The 18,314-nt window shown below is 40.9% G+C and overlaps 2 protein-coding genes across 4 annotated transcripts in view; one reads left to right on the top strand and one right to left on the bottom strand.

Annotated features, from left to right (window-relative positions):
- The window catches only part of STARD3NL (STARD3 N-terminal like), a 60,657-nt gene extending 55,242 nt beyond the window's left edge, over positions 1 to 5,415 (top strand). For both annotated transcript variants that reach the window (XM_011944517.1, XM_011944518.1), the window contains 2 exons: positions 3,558 to 3,630; positions 4,662 to 5,415. In XM_011944517.1, coding sequence (XP_011799907.1) covers positions 3,558 to 3,613 — 56 coding nt within the window. In that variant the 3' untranslated portion in view covers positions 3,614 to 3,630; positions 4,662 to 5,415. The remainder of the gene's footprint in view (positions 1 to 3,557; positions 3,631 to 4,661) is intronic.
- Positions 5,416 to 13,286: 7,871 nt separating this feature from the next.
- LOC105513603 (T-cell receptor gamma chain C region 1) overlaps positions 13,287 to 18,314 on the bottom strand; it is a 117,797-nt gene continuing 112,769 nt past the window's right edge. The window contains exons 8-9 of one of the 2 annotated variants that reach the window (XM_011944515.1): positions 15,770 to 15,817; positions 13,287 to 13,863 (exon numbers count right to left, since the gene is read on the bottom strand). In XM_011944515.1, coding sequence (XP_011799905.1) covers positions 13,721 to 13,863; positions 15,770 to 15,817 — 191 coding nt within the window. In that variant the 3' untranslated portion in view covers positions 13,287 to 13,720. The remainder of the gene's footprint in view (positions 13,864 to 15,769; positions 15,818 to 18,314) is intronic. The other variant, XM_011944516.1, reaches the window with a different exon arrangement.

Genomic DNA, 18,314 nt, shown 5'->3' with positions numbered 1-18,314 from the left:
AGCCTCGCTGCTGTCTTGCGGTTAGATCGCCGCAGAGCCTCGCTGCTGTCTTGCGGTTAGATCGCCGCAGACTGCTGTGTTAGCAAGGAGGGAGGCTCCATGGGCGTGGGACCCTCCCGGCCAGGTGTGGGATACATTCTCCTGGTGTGCCGGTTTGCTTACAGCGCAGTATTGGGGTGGGAGTTACCCGATTTTCCAAGTGTTGTGTGTCTCAGTTCCCCTGGCTAGGAAAAGGGACTCCCTTCCCCCTTGCGCTTCCCAGGTGAGGCGATGCCTCGCCCTGCTTCAGCTCTCGCTGGTCAGGCTGCAGCAGCTGACCAGCACCGATTGTCCGGCACTCCCTAGTGAGATGACCCCAGTACCTCAGTTGAAGATGCAGAAATCACCGGTCTTTTGTGTCGCTCGTGCTGGGAGTTGGAGACTGGAGCTGTTCCTATTCGGCCATCTTGCTCTGCCCCCCCGATTTACTTCTTCAATTTTTATTTTTTTAATTCTGCTTTCTTAAGGTGAATACTTATATGATTGATTTGATACTTTTTTTTCTTTTCTTATATAGCCATTGAAAGCCATAAATTTTCCTCTAGGAATTACTTTAGTGACATCACATGAATTTTGATATGTTGTGTTTTCATTTGAATGCATGCCTTGGCTTTCAGCAGGTTGACACGGATGTATCTGCATGTGGATCTCTTTGTATATATCCTAATCTATGTTTATTCTCCTTATAAAATATGTGGATTAATATTTCTCAGCCAGTTTGAGAAATTTGAACCGTTAATTCTTCAAACATTTTTCTGACTTTTTCCTCCTTCTGGGATTCCCATTACATGGTTGGTTGATATGCTTGATGTCTCTGAGTGCTTCAACCTTTCTTCAGTCTTTTTCTCTCACTCAGAGATAATTTGTTTTGACTGTCATTTTTTCCTGGGAATAGTCACACTTTCTTGATTCTTTGCCTATCTTGTATTTTTTGATGAAAAGTATTTTGCTGAAAATAAAGTAACTCTGGGTTCTGACTTTTTTCCGAAAAGCTTACTGTTATTGCTCTTTATTTGTTTAGTAAATCATCTGTGCTAAATCTGTGAAATCTATACACCCTGGGATGTGTGGCTACTTCTTGTTTTATTGTCCATTAATTAATTCTTGTCTGTATTTTTAAGCCTAGCTTCCTAGGAGTTACCCGTGTCTAGAGCTTACTGATTAGACAGAGCCTAGCTAGTGATTACACTGAGGATTGCACTGAAACATAAGGCTTCCATCCTCTGCCAGGTAGAAATCTACATGGGTTGGATAGCACCTTCAGAGTTCAGGCCATTTTCAAGTCCTCCCCAGCTTTTACTTTCTGCTAAGTCCTTTCCTACTCTGTCTGCATATGCTTAGAACTCAGGCTAATTGGCTGGCTTGGGCTCTCTTGGGTCTCCTCTGTGCACGGAGACAACCCCAGCTGGGCATATGCTTGTCCCAGTGGTGACCACAACTCAGGCACCCAGAGTAGTTGGCCCTTTCTGTTCACCTGCCTCTGAATTTGTCACTTCATTGTCAGTGTCACTGGGCATGAGCATGGCTCCCCACTCCAAATTAAGTGATTTCCCTTCAGCTGAGTAGCTTTGCTGCCAGTCCCCATGGCCTGCCCCACCCTGGCAGAACCTCCATGGCCATTGAGCTGGGTATTGGGAGGTTGGAGAAGAACAGGAGCAGCTCCAGGCGAGACACGACTGCTGTTCTCTGAATTCTGCAGTGTTTCAAACGTAAACATTTCTCCAGTTGTTGTATGCTTTTGATCATTTCTCCAGTGGTGAGATGGCTAGTTTTGCCCATTTTGCCACATTTTGGGGGTGCTTTTCAGGGAGAGGATTTATTGACTTCTTCACTTGGCCGTAGCCAGAAGTCCCTTTTAAAATATGTAAAGAAGACATATTGTTAAGTTTTAATTAAGGGTTTAGCTTTATTTAGGACTCCCAAACAATTCCAAGACATGGCAACTCATTGTGGTTTCAGTGCCGCTGGCCTGGCAGGTTAAAGTGAGCCTGGGAACAGGAAGATCTCGTGTGACCATCTTCCTCAGCCTCCTTCCACAGTGAGGACAGGCAGTTCACCACCTCTTGTCTCTACGATGGACAGCATGTTAATAGGCTAGAAAGTAAAGCCTTCAACAATTAAGTCTTTACCTATTCATTTTACTACAAATTCAACCTAACCATGTGACATTTATGAGGTTAAAATGTTCTCTTCAGATTATCAGGCATTCTTTCCTTATACCAAATTTGTTCTTGGCTCTAATTCAGGTAGACATTCTTCTAAGGAAAAAAGAATGTCCTTTATAAAGTATGTTATCTAATAAGGTTCAGGTGCAGTTGAGAGAGGCTGCAGCTTTTACATGTGAATTGGTGGCATCTCTCACCTACTACTTTGGTCTTCTCTCAGGGCCCCCTCCCCTTTTTTTAATTTCCCTTCCCTGATTATGAAAGTCATGCATTTAAAAAAGTGGAAAGAACAAAAATTAGAAATCATGTATCCTTCAAACTATTTGGTAACATCAGTGTTGACAGTTTAGTTTGCTTCTTGTGTGTGTGTGTGTGTGTGTGTGTGTGTGTGTGTTTAATCTCACATCATTGTGCCCATGCTGCCTGTATTATTCGTATTCTGCTTTTTAAATATATAATTTAAAAATAATAAAGACAATTCAGGTTTATTGTAGAAATGTTGACATATCCAGAAAAATATATAAAAGTTACATGGTTATTTTCTTCTACTCTTTCTCATTTGCACACATATATTTGGTTTTTAATTTTATCAGATGTGATCTCATGGCATATAAAGTTTTATTTGTTATACATTTGCTTTTACCTTACAGCATATGCATTTTTCATGTTATAAATTCTATATAACCATCATTTTAAGTGGATGCAAGATATTTTATGGAACTATGGTATTAACCTTTCTTCTATTATCAGACACTTAGCTTTCTTTTCTAATTTTTAGAGAGAAAATCTACATAATGAATAATAAGCATTATTTCCTCAGGGATAGGTCTATCCTAAGGAAAGAATTCCAGAGTGGAATGACCAGGTCAAATCTAGGAATATCCTGAAGCTTATGAGACATTGATCCAGAAGGTCCAGACGGTGGTCACTGCCATAGTGCTCTCTCACTGCTGTCTCACTCATCTGCCACAGCTATTATTAGAAACACTTAGATTCGATTATTTGTACCAAGCTCAACATTTTTGCATGTAAAAAATATATACAAGCTCATCAGCAAAGAGGTGGAGGAAGAATAGTGATTGATAATAATTATTGATCTGCATGAATATTCTTAGTACATAAGTGAAATCCATTTTGACAGATTAGTGTAAGTGATAGACTATTGTTTAAAAGTTTTCATCTTACAAGAAATAAACTAAAACTTTCAAATAGCAGTTAACCTAAATCTCTTGAGGATTAAACATTTAATGTTTTTGTGTGTATGTGTTATAATTTTAAACATATTTATTTAAAATAGTTTGTTACTATAATGGAATGAAATACTTTTTCTTCTTCCCTTTCTCCGCCATGTAGGATCTGAAGAAGCTGAAGAAAAACAGGACAGCGAGAAACCACTTTTAGAACTATGAGTACTACTTTTGTTAAAGTAAGTGTTTGAAATGAAACCGTAACAACAAAGTAGTTAAGTATGGAGATTTCCTTTGAGTAGAGTCAAAGTAGAATTCAAAGAATAAGAGTGTAAGTATAGCCAGATTTGGCTTACTTGCATGAATTTATCAGTCACATTTTATTAATATCAAATGTCTTAACATTTTTTGTATAGGTATACATTTGTACGGTTTGAAAAATACCTCAGATTTCTAAATTTCTAAAGAATGCAGATGAATTTATGTTAGTTTACTTAGCCAGAATGTCTACATGTCAGTCACATGTCATTGTTTTAATGGTAAGTATGAACCTGTGTTAAAAGGGCAGCAGTCCTGTAAGATGCAAGTGCTGTTATCACCTCCATTTTACATTTGAAGCAGCAGAGACATAGAATAGGTCACTTATCCAAGGTTGCACAGCTAGACGTGGCAGCGCTGGGGCTCAGGCCCACACTGTCTGGTACCAGGTCCACTGCAGCCCCTCACTTTTGGAGCCTCTGAGGTGAAAGCTGCTGTACATCCAAAACAGTCATGCCTAATGGGCTCTAAAGTGGAACACATTGTTAAGGCCCTTAAGTCATCAAATAAAATCATTTCAACCTCATAAATAGAAGGCAATTGAAGTACATTGTAGTGGCAGCAAATCTGCCTGATGGTTTAACAATAGAAGGAAAAAGCTCCCGGATTGTGAGTCATTGGGAAGCCAGGACAGAGGGTGACTGGATGGGAGAGGCAGCCAAGGTCATGTCGCGTGGAGCCCCTGTGCCTGCCTCCTCAGCCCCCAGCACACCTCAGCTGCATCTCTCCACCACAGTCATGTAGACACGAAGCAAAAAGGTGGGCATGCTGGTAGTTGAGCCTTTTCTGAAATATTTTAACATGAATTCTAGTGTGACCACACCCATGGTCCTTCGTGTGTCTGTCACAGCCCCTCTTCAGCACACAGGCTTTTATGTACATGTAAGCTGACCATGGCATTTTGCCTTTTAATGCTATTTCTCAAATACTTTGTCTTCTCTCTTTTTCTAAGTGTGAAAAACCCTCACAGAAAGTCATCGAGGCAAAAAGAGGCCGGCAATTGAGTCTCCCTGTTGACAGTAAAGTTGAAATGGTGACGTCCACTGCTGGCTTTATTGAACAGCTAATAAAGATTTATTTATTGTAATACCTCACAGACATTGTACCATATCCATGCACATTTAGTCACCTGCCTGTGGCCGGTAAGGTAATGTCATGATTCATCCTCTCTTCAGTGAGACTGAGTCTGATGTGTTAACGAATAGGTGAAGAAAGTCTTGTGCTGTATTCCTAATCAAAAGACTTAATATATTGAAATAACACTTTTTTAGTAAGCAAGATACCTTTTTATTTCAGTTCACAGAATGGAATTTTTTTGTTTCATGTCTCAGATTTATTTTGTATTTCTTTTTTTAACACCTACATTTCCCTTGTGTTTTTTAACTCATGCACATGTGCTCTTTGTACAGTTTTGAAAAGTGTAATAAAATCCAACGTGTCAATGTGGCTAGTTTTTTTCTTGTTTTGCATTATGTATGTGGCCTGAAGTGTTGGACCTGCAAAAGGGGAAGAAAGAGGGATTGCGAATACATGTAAAATGTCACCAGACATTTGTATTATTTTTATCATGAAATCATGTTTTTCTCTGAGAGATTGTTCTGAAATGTTCTAAATACTCTTATTTTGAATGCACAAAATGACTTAAACCATTCATATCATGTTTCCTTTGTGTTCAGCCAATTTCAATTAAAATGAACTAAATTATACTGTGCGCTATTTTTTCAAACATGAATATTCCCCTTAATGATTCATGGGAAGTCAGGATGTCTATTAGTTTTCTTTCATCATTCATTGTGTCATTCAAGAAAAACCTAATTGCCTGTAGTGGTGATGATGCTGGCTTGGGTAGAAACTGACATTTTGTGCATATCAAGTCACTTCTATCTGTGCTTGTTCTAAGAGTGGATCAGATCTCAACAGTGCAACGGGGAGGCTTGCTGGGAGGCTGGAGTCTAACCAGGATGGGTGTCTCATAGTGGAGAAGGGGTGAAGAAAATCTCCAATGTCTGGCCTTGAGACTAAAACCTTAGAACTCAATGGTGTTACGTGAGTGAGAACCTCCTGTTTCAGGATTGGAGTTGCATATACACCAACCCCACAGATGATGCTTAAGCTGCCAATCAGGTTGTTCACTTCACCTGAGAAGGAGCTCTCACCCAGACATGTTGAGTGAACCAGTAGGATGTTGCCAGTCCTCAAAGGAACCCAGCCAAGTCTGGCTCAGAAGTCACCTCTCTAAGCACAGACCAAGAGGAATGAGGTATAGTATTTGAATATGCTAGGAAGTCAGACTATGGGAGCCTACAGTGATTATTTCAACGATTGAGTTACATATTCCCCTGGGACTGCATAGATTCAGCCCAGGGGTGTGGGTACCCACTCTGCCATGTTTCAGTGGAGTAGGAGTGGAGCCGTTTGTCCTTTATGCTCACGTTGCTGAGCAATCCTCTGATGGACCCCTATCACTTATTTATCTGATGTTAATGTCCTCTAGTAATCCTTGCTCTGGTTGACGCTGAAGTCATTTTGTCTCTGTAGAGGGACTTGATATGATTCCATTTATGACATTGGTTACACAGTTGAACTCAGGGCTTCTATATCCCTGGTTTCCTGTGGAGAAAGAAGCACATCACTGTTGCCCACATCTATGATCTACCTGTGCTAATAGGTTCATGAGTCTTGTGTCACCCTGTTTACACTGAGGAAATGAAACCAAAGGTATTAGCGTCTCTGAATCAGGTGCCTCTGGAAGGTACAGATACTGGGTGGAATGTTAGGATCATCTCTGTGCTGCAAGATGTCCTCTGCTCTTCAGTGTCATGGGAGTGGACTGAAGGTGCAGTGTCTGAACAGTCCTGGGCATCAGATTCCCAACTCACTTAGTAGCTAATGAACCTTGAGTATCAAATGCAGGGAGCCCCACCTACCCACAGCGTGGAGAGTGTGTTTGATAGTAATCTTGTATGTGTGAAGATGGATATTCTATTTCCATTAGCTGTGGGCTCTTGAAAGTGAGCAAAGTTGGTTGTGGTTTAACTGTCCTCGTTTTGTCTTATAACACCCTAGCCACCTCATGCACAGGCCCAACCGGTAGGGGCCGGTTTGACTTTGAGCATTTTCCATGAATCAACCACATTTGACAGAGCACATAAACAAAAGAAGCCTGAGAAAATAAAACACCATCAGCCACATCAGCACCCTCCCACCACCCACTCTGCCTCTTCCACCACCACTGCGTTCTGTCTCTACGCTGCTGAAGTTCAGGGCAGCCCAGCTTGCATTGGGGAAGGAAATCGCTAAGAATTGTGAAACCACAGGAGACGTGGCCACATTGCCCAGTACCCCGGCTAGTGATATCAGCCTCACAAAGCCCTTAGTGATCTGAAAGTTTCCTCTCCCAGTGCAGAAATCATTCCAGATTTCTCTATAGAGGCCAGGTATTAGCCCTAAAGAGATTCAATCAATTCATGAGAATCAGGGAGTAGATCTAAGTTAAATTTGATCTTTCTTAAGTCTGGTTGTTCTTACTTTGTTTACAAATAGGATTCTCTACTTGGTTTCCAAAAGAACATGTTTCACAGAAACTGAAGCTGATTGTAGGCAAACCAGAAAACCTTCCCAGAAAACCTTCCCAATGTTCAGTAACACATTGTTTTAATTCTAATATATAAAAATGTTTACTTTAAAAGGATTCATTGGAGAAAACAGAAAACACACAATCACTTATCATTTTTTCACCCACCTACCATACATGGAACATTTTGTTTTATCTTTGCAGAAATACACAGACACACATATAAATGAGTGTCATGCCTATTTGTATTACTACTCAGTAGAAAAAATGGTCAAAGGACATGAACAAATGTGGTACAGAATAATATAAAATAGACCTTAAACATAAAAAGATGTTTATCTTCACTCACAGTAAGAAAAAAATTAAAACCACAATGTGGTACTATTTTCACCTGTCAAATTAGCAAAACCCCAACATTTAGCAGTACACTCTCACACATTGTGGGAGAAGGGTTTAGGGCTATTTCTGTGGAGGGCAGGTTGGCGGTATCTATCAGAATTACCAGTGCACATGTTCAAATGACATAAAACACTATTATTCATTTCAGCATTTTTTATAATAGCAAAAGATTGGAACTAAATCAAAGCACTGATTAAAAGTATGTTCACCAGTGAAAAATACCGGTATTTAGCCGGGCATGGTGGCTCACACTTGTAATTCCAGCACTTTGGAAGGCTGAGGTGGGTGAATCACTTGCGGTCAAAAGTTTGGGACCAGCCTGACCAAACTGGTGAAACCCTGTCTCTACTAAAAACACAAAAGTTGGGCATGGTGGTGGGAGCCTGTAATCCCAGCTACTCGGGAGGCTGAGGCAGGAGAATCACTTAAACCCAGGAGGTGGAAGTTGCAGTGAGCCGAGACTGGCCACTGCACTCCAGCCTGGGCAACAGAGCAAGACTGTCTCAAAAACAAAAAGAAAAATACCTGTAGTGAAGTGCCCCTGTATATAGACATAAAAAGAGCTTTAGGATTTATAAATGAAAAGAGATGTACAGAATAATATATGTTGTATACTCCCTGTGTAAGAAGGGGAAATGAGAATATATATACATGTACATGGATACTAATATATGTACATCCATATTTAAATAAAAATTGGAGTGTTTTTAAACCATGTAAGTGTTCAAAGGTATTTGTCTCACAATAGGATTAATAGGATTGTGCTATGAATATTATTTTTCAACACGTCTGTTTTCCAGTTTTTAATCCATTTCCTATTTGCCCCAAGAATACTCATCTCTAACCCTAACGCAACAGAAATGTATATGATGTTACATTAGGATTAGAGACAAGTCCTATATAGAAACAACTCCAAGAATAGTTTTTGTTTTGTTTAAGAGAGTCTCGCTGGGTCGCCCAGGCTGGAGTGCAGTGGTGCTGTCTCGGCTCACTGCAACCTGCATCTCCCAGGTTCCAGCGATTCTCCTGCCTCAGCCTCCCAAGTAGCTGGGATTACAGGCGCACACCACCAAGCCCGGCTAATTTTTTGTATTTTAATAGAGATGGGGTTTCACTGTGTTGCCCAGGCTGGTCTCAAACTCCTAAGCTCAGGCAATCCACCCGCCTCAGCCTCCCAAAATGCTAGTATTACAAGCGTGAGCCACTGCGCCCAGCCCAGGAACAGTTTTTATATTTTATTTTCACATGGAAAATCAGATTTGCTGCAGCCTCAAAACCATGTTTATGTAAAGACAGCAAGTTGCACTTTTTTCTAAACGAGAAATGGGTTAGAGAATCTATACTTTTTTGGAAGACGCATATTGGTCTGTTTATGAATTTCTGATTGTTCATCTGAGTTAATTTGGGGCTGTTTGAAATAGCACTATCGTGAATGAACATCCTTGCACATAAATCTTGGTACACACCTTTCGTTTCCTTGGGAAACAGACGGGTCCCATGATAAGAGCACCTTCCAGGTGGTGTGTGTGCCACCCGTGTGTAGTGGGCTCTGCGATGTTTCCTCACGGCTTGCATGGAGCAGAGCTGGAGTTCAGGTGCTATTTCAGTCACTTGTTGACCTCCACCCTGGCTGCGCATTCGAATCACGAAAAGAGGATTTTCAAAGGCCTGATGGCTGGTCTGTGATAAAGGCTTCTGGAAGGGGAGCCCCTGATAGGATGGATAAGGCAGCAGGTCTTAAGTCAGACAGTCCTGGAATCATGTGAACTCTGGGACTCACTCAATGGGTAATTGGGCATATTTTTTAACCTTGAGACCTGGTTTTCTTATCAGTGAAAGGAACATAATGGCTGTAAGGTGATGCAGTTGAGAGCATTAGAGAGAGAGGACGCAAGCTGCCCAGCCAAATTTCTGGTGCTCAGTAAGTGGTTGGTACTCACTATTCCTCAAACACAACAGAAAAAGCCAACAAATGAAAAAGAACCTAACAAATCATGGTGCAAGCTACACATCTACTCAAATAACTTTTCATGGCTAATGAAAATCTTGAGTTTCTAGCTGTTGGGCTGAATTATATTGGTGTAGTATCTCTGGTTATCTCTTATTATTCAGAATTCCTCACTGGCAGTTATATACGACTTTGATTAGTATAATGGGGAAAACATTAATTGTGACCTTGAAAGACCAAAAACCTTCAAAAATGAAATCTATGAGGAAAGAATTCCAAAACAGTAGAAAGAATTCATAATTAGAAATATTTTGAGAACTGTTGAAGTTTTCCTTCTTTATAGTTGAGAAATATATGGAGTATGTATATATTTTTTTCTTTTTTTTTTCTTTTTTTTTCTCCTTTTTTGAGACAGTGTCTAGCTCTGTCACCTAGGCTGGAATGCAATGGCACGATATCGGCTCGCTGCAACCTCCGCCTCCTGGGTTCACGTGATTTTCCTGCCTCAGCCTCCCGAGTAGCTGGGATTACAGGCACAAGCCACCACAAGTGGCTAATTTTTGTATTTTTAGTAAAGACAAGGTGTCACCATATTGGAGTTTTTTTTTTCTTTTTTTATTTGACAAGCGTATGGAGTATACTAGCTCTGCAGTGATTATTGTGATATGTATTTTTATGTAGAACTGTATAAAACTTTGTCTAATTTTTCCATTGCACACCTGTGGGTGCTGCCTGTTCTGGTACTTATTTTGTCCAACCATGTGCTTCGGTCTTTAATCACAGAAGGCCTATTTGATGGATGGGAGCTCAGCATGTAAAAGTCTTCCCAGCTTTGACAAATTGACAGGTTGGCTTCTAACCCTCTAATGATCTGAACAGCATTGGAGCAAGGAGGGGAAATGTGAACAGCCAAAGAGGCAGATTCCTTCCTACTTCGTAGCCTAATAAGGAAGGACGTTTTCCATTTTCCTGTTTTAATTGAAACTACAAGTAACCTGTTTTCATCTAAGAGGAAATAACATAGAAGGTAAGAGCAGAGCTCCTGGAGCCAGGCTGCTTGAGTTCAAATTCCAGCCCTGTTTCTTAGTAGCTGTTTGGCTATGGGAAAGTTCTTTAGCCCCCTCTGCCTCAGTTTCCCCATCCATAGAACAGAGATAATTGTATATACAGAATTTTTGTGAGAATTAAATGAGGGAACATGTCCTTAAGCCAGTACCGGGTACATGGTGAGCACTATATGAGTGATTGATATCATTACTTCTTCAAGGTGTTAATCACTGAATTTGCAACTTTAGGTAGAAATCTAAAATTATTTAAACACATTCTTCTAAAGACAGATGAACTTAGGCAATGTGGGATGGTTAAGAACAAATGGTGGCTGGGCGTGGTGGCTCAAACCTGTAATCCCAGCACTTTGGGAGGCTGAGATGGGTGGATCACCTGAGGTCAGGACTAAGGTTAGCTGAGTGTGGTGGCAGGCACTTGTAATCCCAACTACTTGGGAAGCTGAGGCAGGAGAATCGCTTGAACCTGGAGTAGGAGATTGCAGTAAGCCAAGATCGCGTCACTGCACTCCAGCCTAGGCAACTGAATGAGACTCCATCTCAAAAAAAAGGAAAAGAAAAGAACAAATGGTACAGCTGTTTAGACCCTGACCAAGTGGCCAGGGCTCTAACTAGCTGTGAAGTGTGACTAATATTCCTCCCACAGCACGTGGCCTCCCTATATGTGGTAGCTGCGCTGTGGTGGAAACGTACTGGACCAAGAACAATGCATAACCTTCTTCTACCTCCTATCGCAGAAACGCACCTGGGTGTTCCAGAATCTCCTGCAAGGTGATTCTGCAGAGCTCTGGGCCTCTTTAGTCTCTGGAAGGAGCTGGGGTGTCAGAATGCTATACATACCCAGAGAGCACCATGAACCGTCCTGCTGTGCCTGAAACTTACAGTCCATTAGCACCCCCCAAAAAGAGCAGGTGCAGATCTAGGACACACACTCGCAGAGGCAGAATTTCCATACTCTTTACAGCCAGGGAAGCAAGTATGGTAATTCCAGAGTAGGTCAATTTTACCCAAAGATAAAAATCAAATGGGAAATTAGTGACAAACCAGTGGCCTGGAGTATAGATAAGGAGAAAACACAGGTGCGCCATTATTTCCTTAAGAAAATTCTCATTGACTCCGGGGAGGATAACTTTAGTAAAGAAACAATGCATGTTTTGTTTTTGTTTTCCCCAGTTGAAAGTCGGTGAAAGGAAAGACATGATGTTGGATAAATATGTGTGTGTGTGTGTCTCTAAATATATGGGCTCTGGGTTCACAGAGACCTAGCTTTAAATTATGACTATTACTTTAAAAATAGTGACCTTGAGTAGATAATTTAATCTTTCTAATCTATAAACTGTGAGCCTTAATTGTACTGACCTCAACTGGCTCATCAAGGATTTCTGGATGCCTAGTCCATAGTAGGCACTCACTGAGTCCCTATTCCCGCCACCTAACCTCTCTGCGGAGAGGTAAAACTGGAGATAACTGTTAGTGCTTTTGCATATGTGTGGAATCTACTGTGTGAAAGGAAAATAAATACTCGGGACCCCAACTCACCATGCTATGTTTTAGAAAAAATAAATCAAAAGCCGGGTCATGCGAGAAGCTCTCTTTCCTTTTCTGCCTAAACAGAGAGCTATAGATGAAAGGTCAAATAGCTCCAGAGGTAGCTACTCTATGTTCACCGTATCTTATGTAAAGTGCTGATTTACTGAGCACAACATGAACACCCCATTGGCAGTTCCCCTGCCTGCTCCCTTGCTCTTGCAACATGTGGATTGTTATACCCTCCCTCTTTCCCCTCCAGCCCACTTTTCTTTTTTAAATATTGAGGCCCTCAAATTCATCTTTGGAGAAAAGCACAGACCATAGACAGTTTCTGGGATTCCATGTTATTTTCTTCTGGGTGTGCCCTTCATCTAGGCAAAATAAACTTCTAAGTTGATTGAGGCCTGTGTCAGATACTTTTTGGTTTATTACTGTCTCTAGAGTAGAGCTACCAACAGTGCATGCCGATACTATGGATGGCTTCCATGTGCCAGGTGCTATTAACTCATCTAATCCACATAACTGCAGGAAACGGGGCATTATAACTTCATTTTACATGAGGAGATTATGGCACATAGAGTTCCTGGAACTTACCTGAGGTCACACATACTAAACACCATACCCAGGATTCCTGGGACCAGAGACCATGTGCTGAGCCTCTCCATCACGCTGCCTCTGCCTCTCTGGTGTTAGGGCAGCTCTCCTGGGGGTATCGTGAGGATCAGGAAACACGGTGTCTGTGAAACACTCTAGAGCTGAGCTCGCACGGTACGCATCACAGGAGATGGTGTCCTGTTGCCACTGGAATGTCCTAAACCCACTTAATCTGGTGACTCTGGTGACATTTAAAACAGAAGCCACATGGGCTCCTGCATTTGGTTATGATTCCTCTTAGAAGGTGTCATAGACACCATCTCAGGGAAAGAAATAGAAATGGGATGTTGGACCATTCTTACAACCAATACAGAATTCCATAGCCCAATTGCCACGAGATTTCTTACCTTGGATTTTCAATTCGATATCATCCAATTAAAATACACATGCACAAAAGTCAACTTTTCATTGTTTTAAATTTATTTTGCCTATTAGGAAAAATACACCACATAATTCAACTAGCAAAGAAGGCTGCTTCAGGGCGTGTCAAATGAAAGGCTTCCAGACAGTTATCTGATTAAAGAACACTAAGGGAGGGACAAGGCTAGAAGCCGCGGACTGTCTACACATGGCAGTGGCTATTTGGGTTGGCTGGAGGAGCTGTGGAGAACATGGAGAGAGTGGTGCTGGAGACTGGCAAGGCTATTCATCATTGTCATCAGAGACTGAGGTTTTCCGTGTGCCCACTGGTTTGAAAACCATTCTACAACAATGATAGAATAGTACACACATGAGAACTGAAATAGCCCAAACCCAGAAAGAAAGCCCAACTAGATCCTCAGAAGACGCTTCTAGGGACAATAACTGATGAGGAAAAGATGGCGTCCTTGTGCCACCGTCTGTTACAGTCTCTCTCCATTGCAGCAGACAGCCGTTCTTCTAAGCAGACAGACGGCGATGATGGCAAAATAGACCTCACTCTTGACGAGCAGGAGGAGGTACATGTAATATGCAGAGGTGTTTGTGAGCTGCAGCAGTAGTGTATCTAAGAGAAATTTCACATGTTCTTTTTACAGAATAAAACATGTTAATGGGAGAGGGGTTCACAAATACTATATTTCTGACGATTTACATTGAAGTCATATTCTACCACCACCAAAACCTAAAAGTAAACATCCACTGCTACCACCACCGCCAAGAGTCAGACAAGTCAAAATTCAGCTTTCAAGTTGATTAACAACCTCTGCTAAATTCACGTATAATAATCCAAGCTATTAAAAAGTAAGGTTGCTTTGTAGGTAAGTAAAGAAAGTGGTTAATCCAGATTCGCTGATGTGTTAGGCGGTTGCGGCACACTCAGCTGTCTTTCCTAAATGTCTCTGATTATGGCTATGCTATTATTGGGTGATTGCATTTCATATCATTTGAAGCTTTGCAAGAGATATGTGCTGTCAAGGAGTAAGTAAAGACAGTGATGGTGGACAGCAGTGGCTACTCAGTGAGCTACAAGACTGAGTCTCTTCCTGAGGAAATTTCCAGTTACATGTTTTGTCTTCATCAAGTGAGAACTGCAGAAACATCAGTCCTTGGTGTGGAAAAGGATCTCAAGAAGTGATGAGTTCGTAACTCCCGCCCTTGGTGAAGGGAGGTGTTACTGCCCCTCCCCGCCTGGTGTGGCAGCTTAAGTCAGAGCCCCTTGGTATTGGAAATAAAGGAAAGTTGAGCAGGGCTAGCGCCAATGCTTCTGGTCACATTCTTTGTGTATATGTAAAGCGAAAAGGCCAGAAACAAGTACTCATTCTGTGTCTGCTAAATGAGATACCCTATGCCAGACATCTCACATTCACGCCCTTATCTCTTCAATAACTGTAAATCTGGCATGGTTATTCTTGGTTGGGTGATGAGAAAAATGTGATTCACAAAGTGTAGGTCACTTACATCTAATCATTAAAAGAGCTGGAGTGAAAGTCCACTCTGCAAAGCCCATGCACCCACCCGTCCCCACATTATGTCCTTTTTGTTTCAGGTCCCTGGCTTTGTAATTTCTTGCTATCTGACTCTACTGTAGAAAAAGAACAGAAAACTTAGTAACTGCATGAACTCTTGGTCTGATGTCCTGATTTGAAATCCCAGGCCTAGCTGTGTGACTTGTATAAGGGATTTTTATAATTATTTACTTTAAAGGGACTATAAAATGGGAGAAAAAAATATTGTACCACTTTATAGGAGTATTAAGAGGATTAAACTAGAAAATGCAGAACAAGCCCTTCTGTGTAAAAAGCACTTGATAAACACTAGTTCATGTTATTAGCTACTAGCAAAGACCAACGACTAAAACAAAACTACTTGAGAAGCAACATGGTATCATGTTTCCCCCAGTCATTAAAACAAAAGACACGAAGCCGGGCACAGTGGCTCACACCTGTAATCCCAGCACCTTGGGAGGTCGAGGGGGCATATCACGAGGTCAGGAATTCGAGACCATCCTGCCCAACATGGTGAAACCCCGTCTCTATTAAAAATAAAAAATTAGCCAGGCATGGTGGTGTGCACCTGTAGTCCCATCTACTCGAGAAGCGTGGCTGGAGAATTGCTTGAACCCGGAAGGCAGAGGTTATGGTGAGCCGAGATCGTGCCACTGCCCTCCAGCCTGGGCAACAGAGCAAGACTCCGTCTCAATACAAACAAACAAACAAAAAAAGACACATGGAGGAATAAAGTCTGTTTTTTTGAAATAACTGAAAGTGTATCACTCTAATTTACAGTCATCTCATACCTGAAGCAGTAGTTAGGTTTGTTAATACAACTCCTAGAAAAGGAGGGACTAATTTAAAATGCCACTAGGTCCATTCTGCAGCATCCAATCTAGCAAAATCTTTTCTCTGATTTTTGAAATAAGAGAAGTTCAAAGGTAAAATGATCAGGAGGAAATAAAAAACACAAAAACTTACCATTTGCATCTTCTGAATAATTGTCTTTGCGATCCATTGTGGTGACATCTAGAAGAATGAGAGCAAGTACTAGTCAATTGTTCATGCCCATTATTTGTCAAGAGGTGTGTGTGTGTGTGTGTGTGTGTGTGTGTGTGTGTGTCTGTATCCATGTGTAATTAAATTAATATTTATAACATCTGTCAACAGAGAGGCAGGAAGACAGTTATTAAAAATATGAGCCCACAATCCCAGAAACAATTAGTCTCATTCTGTGTAATTAGGTAGAGCTAATTCAAATATTACGTTTTTGCACATCAAGATGTTGAAATTCATGAAGAATAGTTTTTTTCCTTTTTTATCACAACTGGAGTGTAATTTCCAAGAACATTTGGTCTTCCTTCTGTATTCATAGGTCCTAGCATGGTGCCTTTTTATTTATCAAAAACAGACCACAAAGTATGTTTTTGATAAATACTTGTTCAATGGAAAAATAAACAGAACAAGTGGCTACTTTACAGTCTTCAGCACACACTGCTGACCTGAAATCAGCAAAAAAACATAGTTTTGGGTTTTTTGTTTGTTTGTTTGTTTGTTTGTTTTGAGGCAGGGTGTCACTGTTGCCCAGGCTGGAGTGGAGTATAGCATGGTGTCATCACGGCTCACTGAAGCCTCAAACTCCCCATACTCAGGAGATCCTCCCATCTCAGCCTCCCGAGTATCTGGGAGTACAGGCATACAGCAACACACCCAGCTAATTTATGTACTTTTGGTAGAAACAGGGTTTTGTCATGTTGCCCAGGCTGGTTTCGAACTCCTGGGCTCAAGCAATCTTCCTGCCTTTTCCTCCCAAAATGCTGGGATTACAGGGATAAGACCCCACACCGGACCAAGAATTCTTTCAGTCCTAGAATCCACAATGGAATCTTATATGTTTGAAGGAGTCTGGCGTAGAAAAATTTCTCATCTAAGCAGAAAAAAGCAGTCATTCCTTTCCAAATCATGCATGTCCCCAATGTCTCGAGCAAGTACCCACGATTTTCTGGAGGTATAGTGTTTCTAAACATAACAACAACAACATTAACAAAAGCTAATATCTACTGAGTGCTCGTTATTGTCTCAGGCACTATGTTAAATGCTTCCCATGCATTTTGTTTTTTTGTTTAATTTCCCAATAACACTGAAGTGAGTTGTATTATGTATGGCCCCATGTTCTGAATGAGGAAATACAGTTTTAAAAGTGCAGGCAACTTGCCAAGAGTTGTACCAGTGAACAGCAGAGCCAGTATTCAGACAGTAGTTGTAGGGGAAGAAAAGAAATTGGACATTTGAAAAGTAGTTAGTAGAAATAATCCACAGAAATAGATAGAAAGTGATTTATAAAGAGACGATATAATGTCACCATTGTGTACTCTAAGAAAATCTCTTTGAGTATGTTAATTACTCTCAGCAAACGGTCTCTTTCATTATAGGAGCTCAGCATTTCGGTGCAATTCTTTCTGGGACGAGAAAGAGACGGGCCAAGCCACACTGATAGTTCTCTGAATAAAATCTGAGGTGAGACTTGAATTTATCTGTGATTTTTTTTTAAAAAAAGGAAGATGCAAACATGCATACAAAGACAACATATTTTAAAACAGAAGAAAACAGTCACATTGGTGTTTGGGTTTATTATTTTTCTAGTAGATATGTTCTTGTCTATATGGATATGACTGGTATGCAATTTTATGTACTCACTGAGATCTTTATTTCATGTATTCTAAAAAAATGGACTTGAGGTACGGTTTTGGGTAAGTCTCACGAATGCAAATGTTAGTTGTCATGTCTACATGCCCAAATATCTTTAAGAGCTGACTTTAATGGGTTTCCAGTGTCTTTTTATTTTCCTTAGGGTGACTTTATTTATTAAAAGATAAATAAAAATGACTATCACTTATTTCTATGCATTGATTGAGGTAAAAAGAATAAAGTAACTATTCCCAAGAATAAAATCTCTAAGTGTATCCTGAGTTCTCTCTCTCTCAGTCAAGGTTGGTTGCAAATGTGGACCAGATTAGTTTGATCTCCTTCAAAAGCAGTTCATTGATTATATAATATGATCACTTCCATGTTATATTTTTAGCTTTTCTCAGAAAAACAAACTTCCAAGAAAGAGCATAGAAATCTACTGTAGAATGACATTAAGACAAGTGTCCTCCTTAATGTAGTTGCCTTGAGAAGTGCATGAAAGACAGTTTACTTTTAGACTGGGCGCAGTGACTCATGTCTGTAATCCCAGCACTTCAGGAGGCTGAGGGGGCAGATCACGAGGTCAGGAATTCTAGACCAGCCTGGCCAACGTGGTGAAACCCAGTCTCTACTAAAACTACAAAGGTTACCCAGACATGGTAGCATGTGCCTTTAGTCCAGGTACTTGAGAAACTGATGCAGGATAATCGTTTGAACTCCAGAGGCAGAAGTTGTAGTGAGGCGAGATTGTATTACTACATTGCAACCTGTCCAACAGAGTGAGACTCCGTCTTGAAAAAAAAAGAAAGAAAGAAGAAAGAAAGAAAGAAAGAAAGAA

Source organism: Colobus angolensis, unplaced genomic scaffold (assembly GCF_000951035.1).
Source record: "Colobus angolensis palliatus isolate OR3802 unplaced genomic scaffold, Cang.pa_1.0 Scaffold232, whole genome shotgun sequence".
NCBI lineage: Eukaryota > Metazoa > Chordata > Mammalia > Primates > Cercopithecidae > Colobus > Colobus angolensis.
The sequence above is the reverse complement of the archived record's forward strand: the minus strand, read 5'-3'. Positions and strand labels throughout refer to the sequence as shown.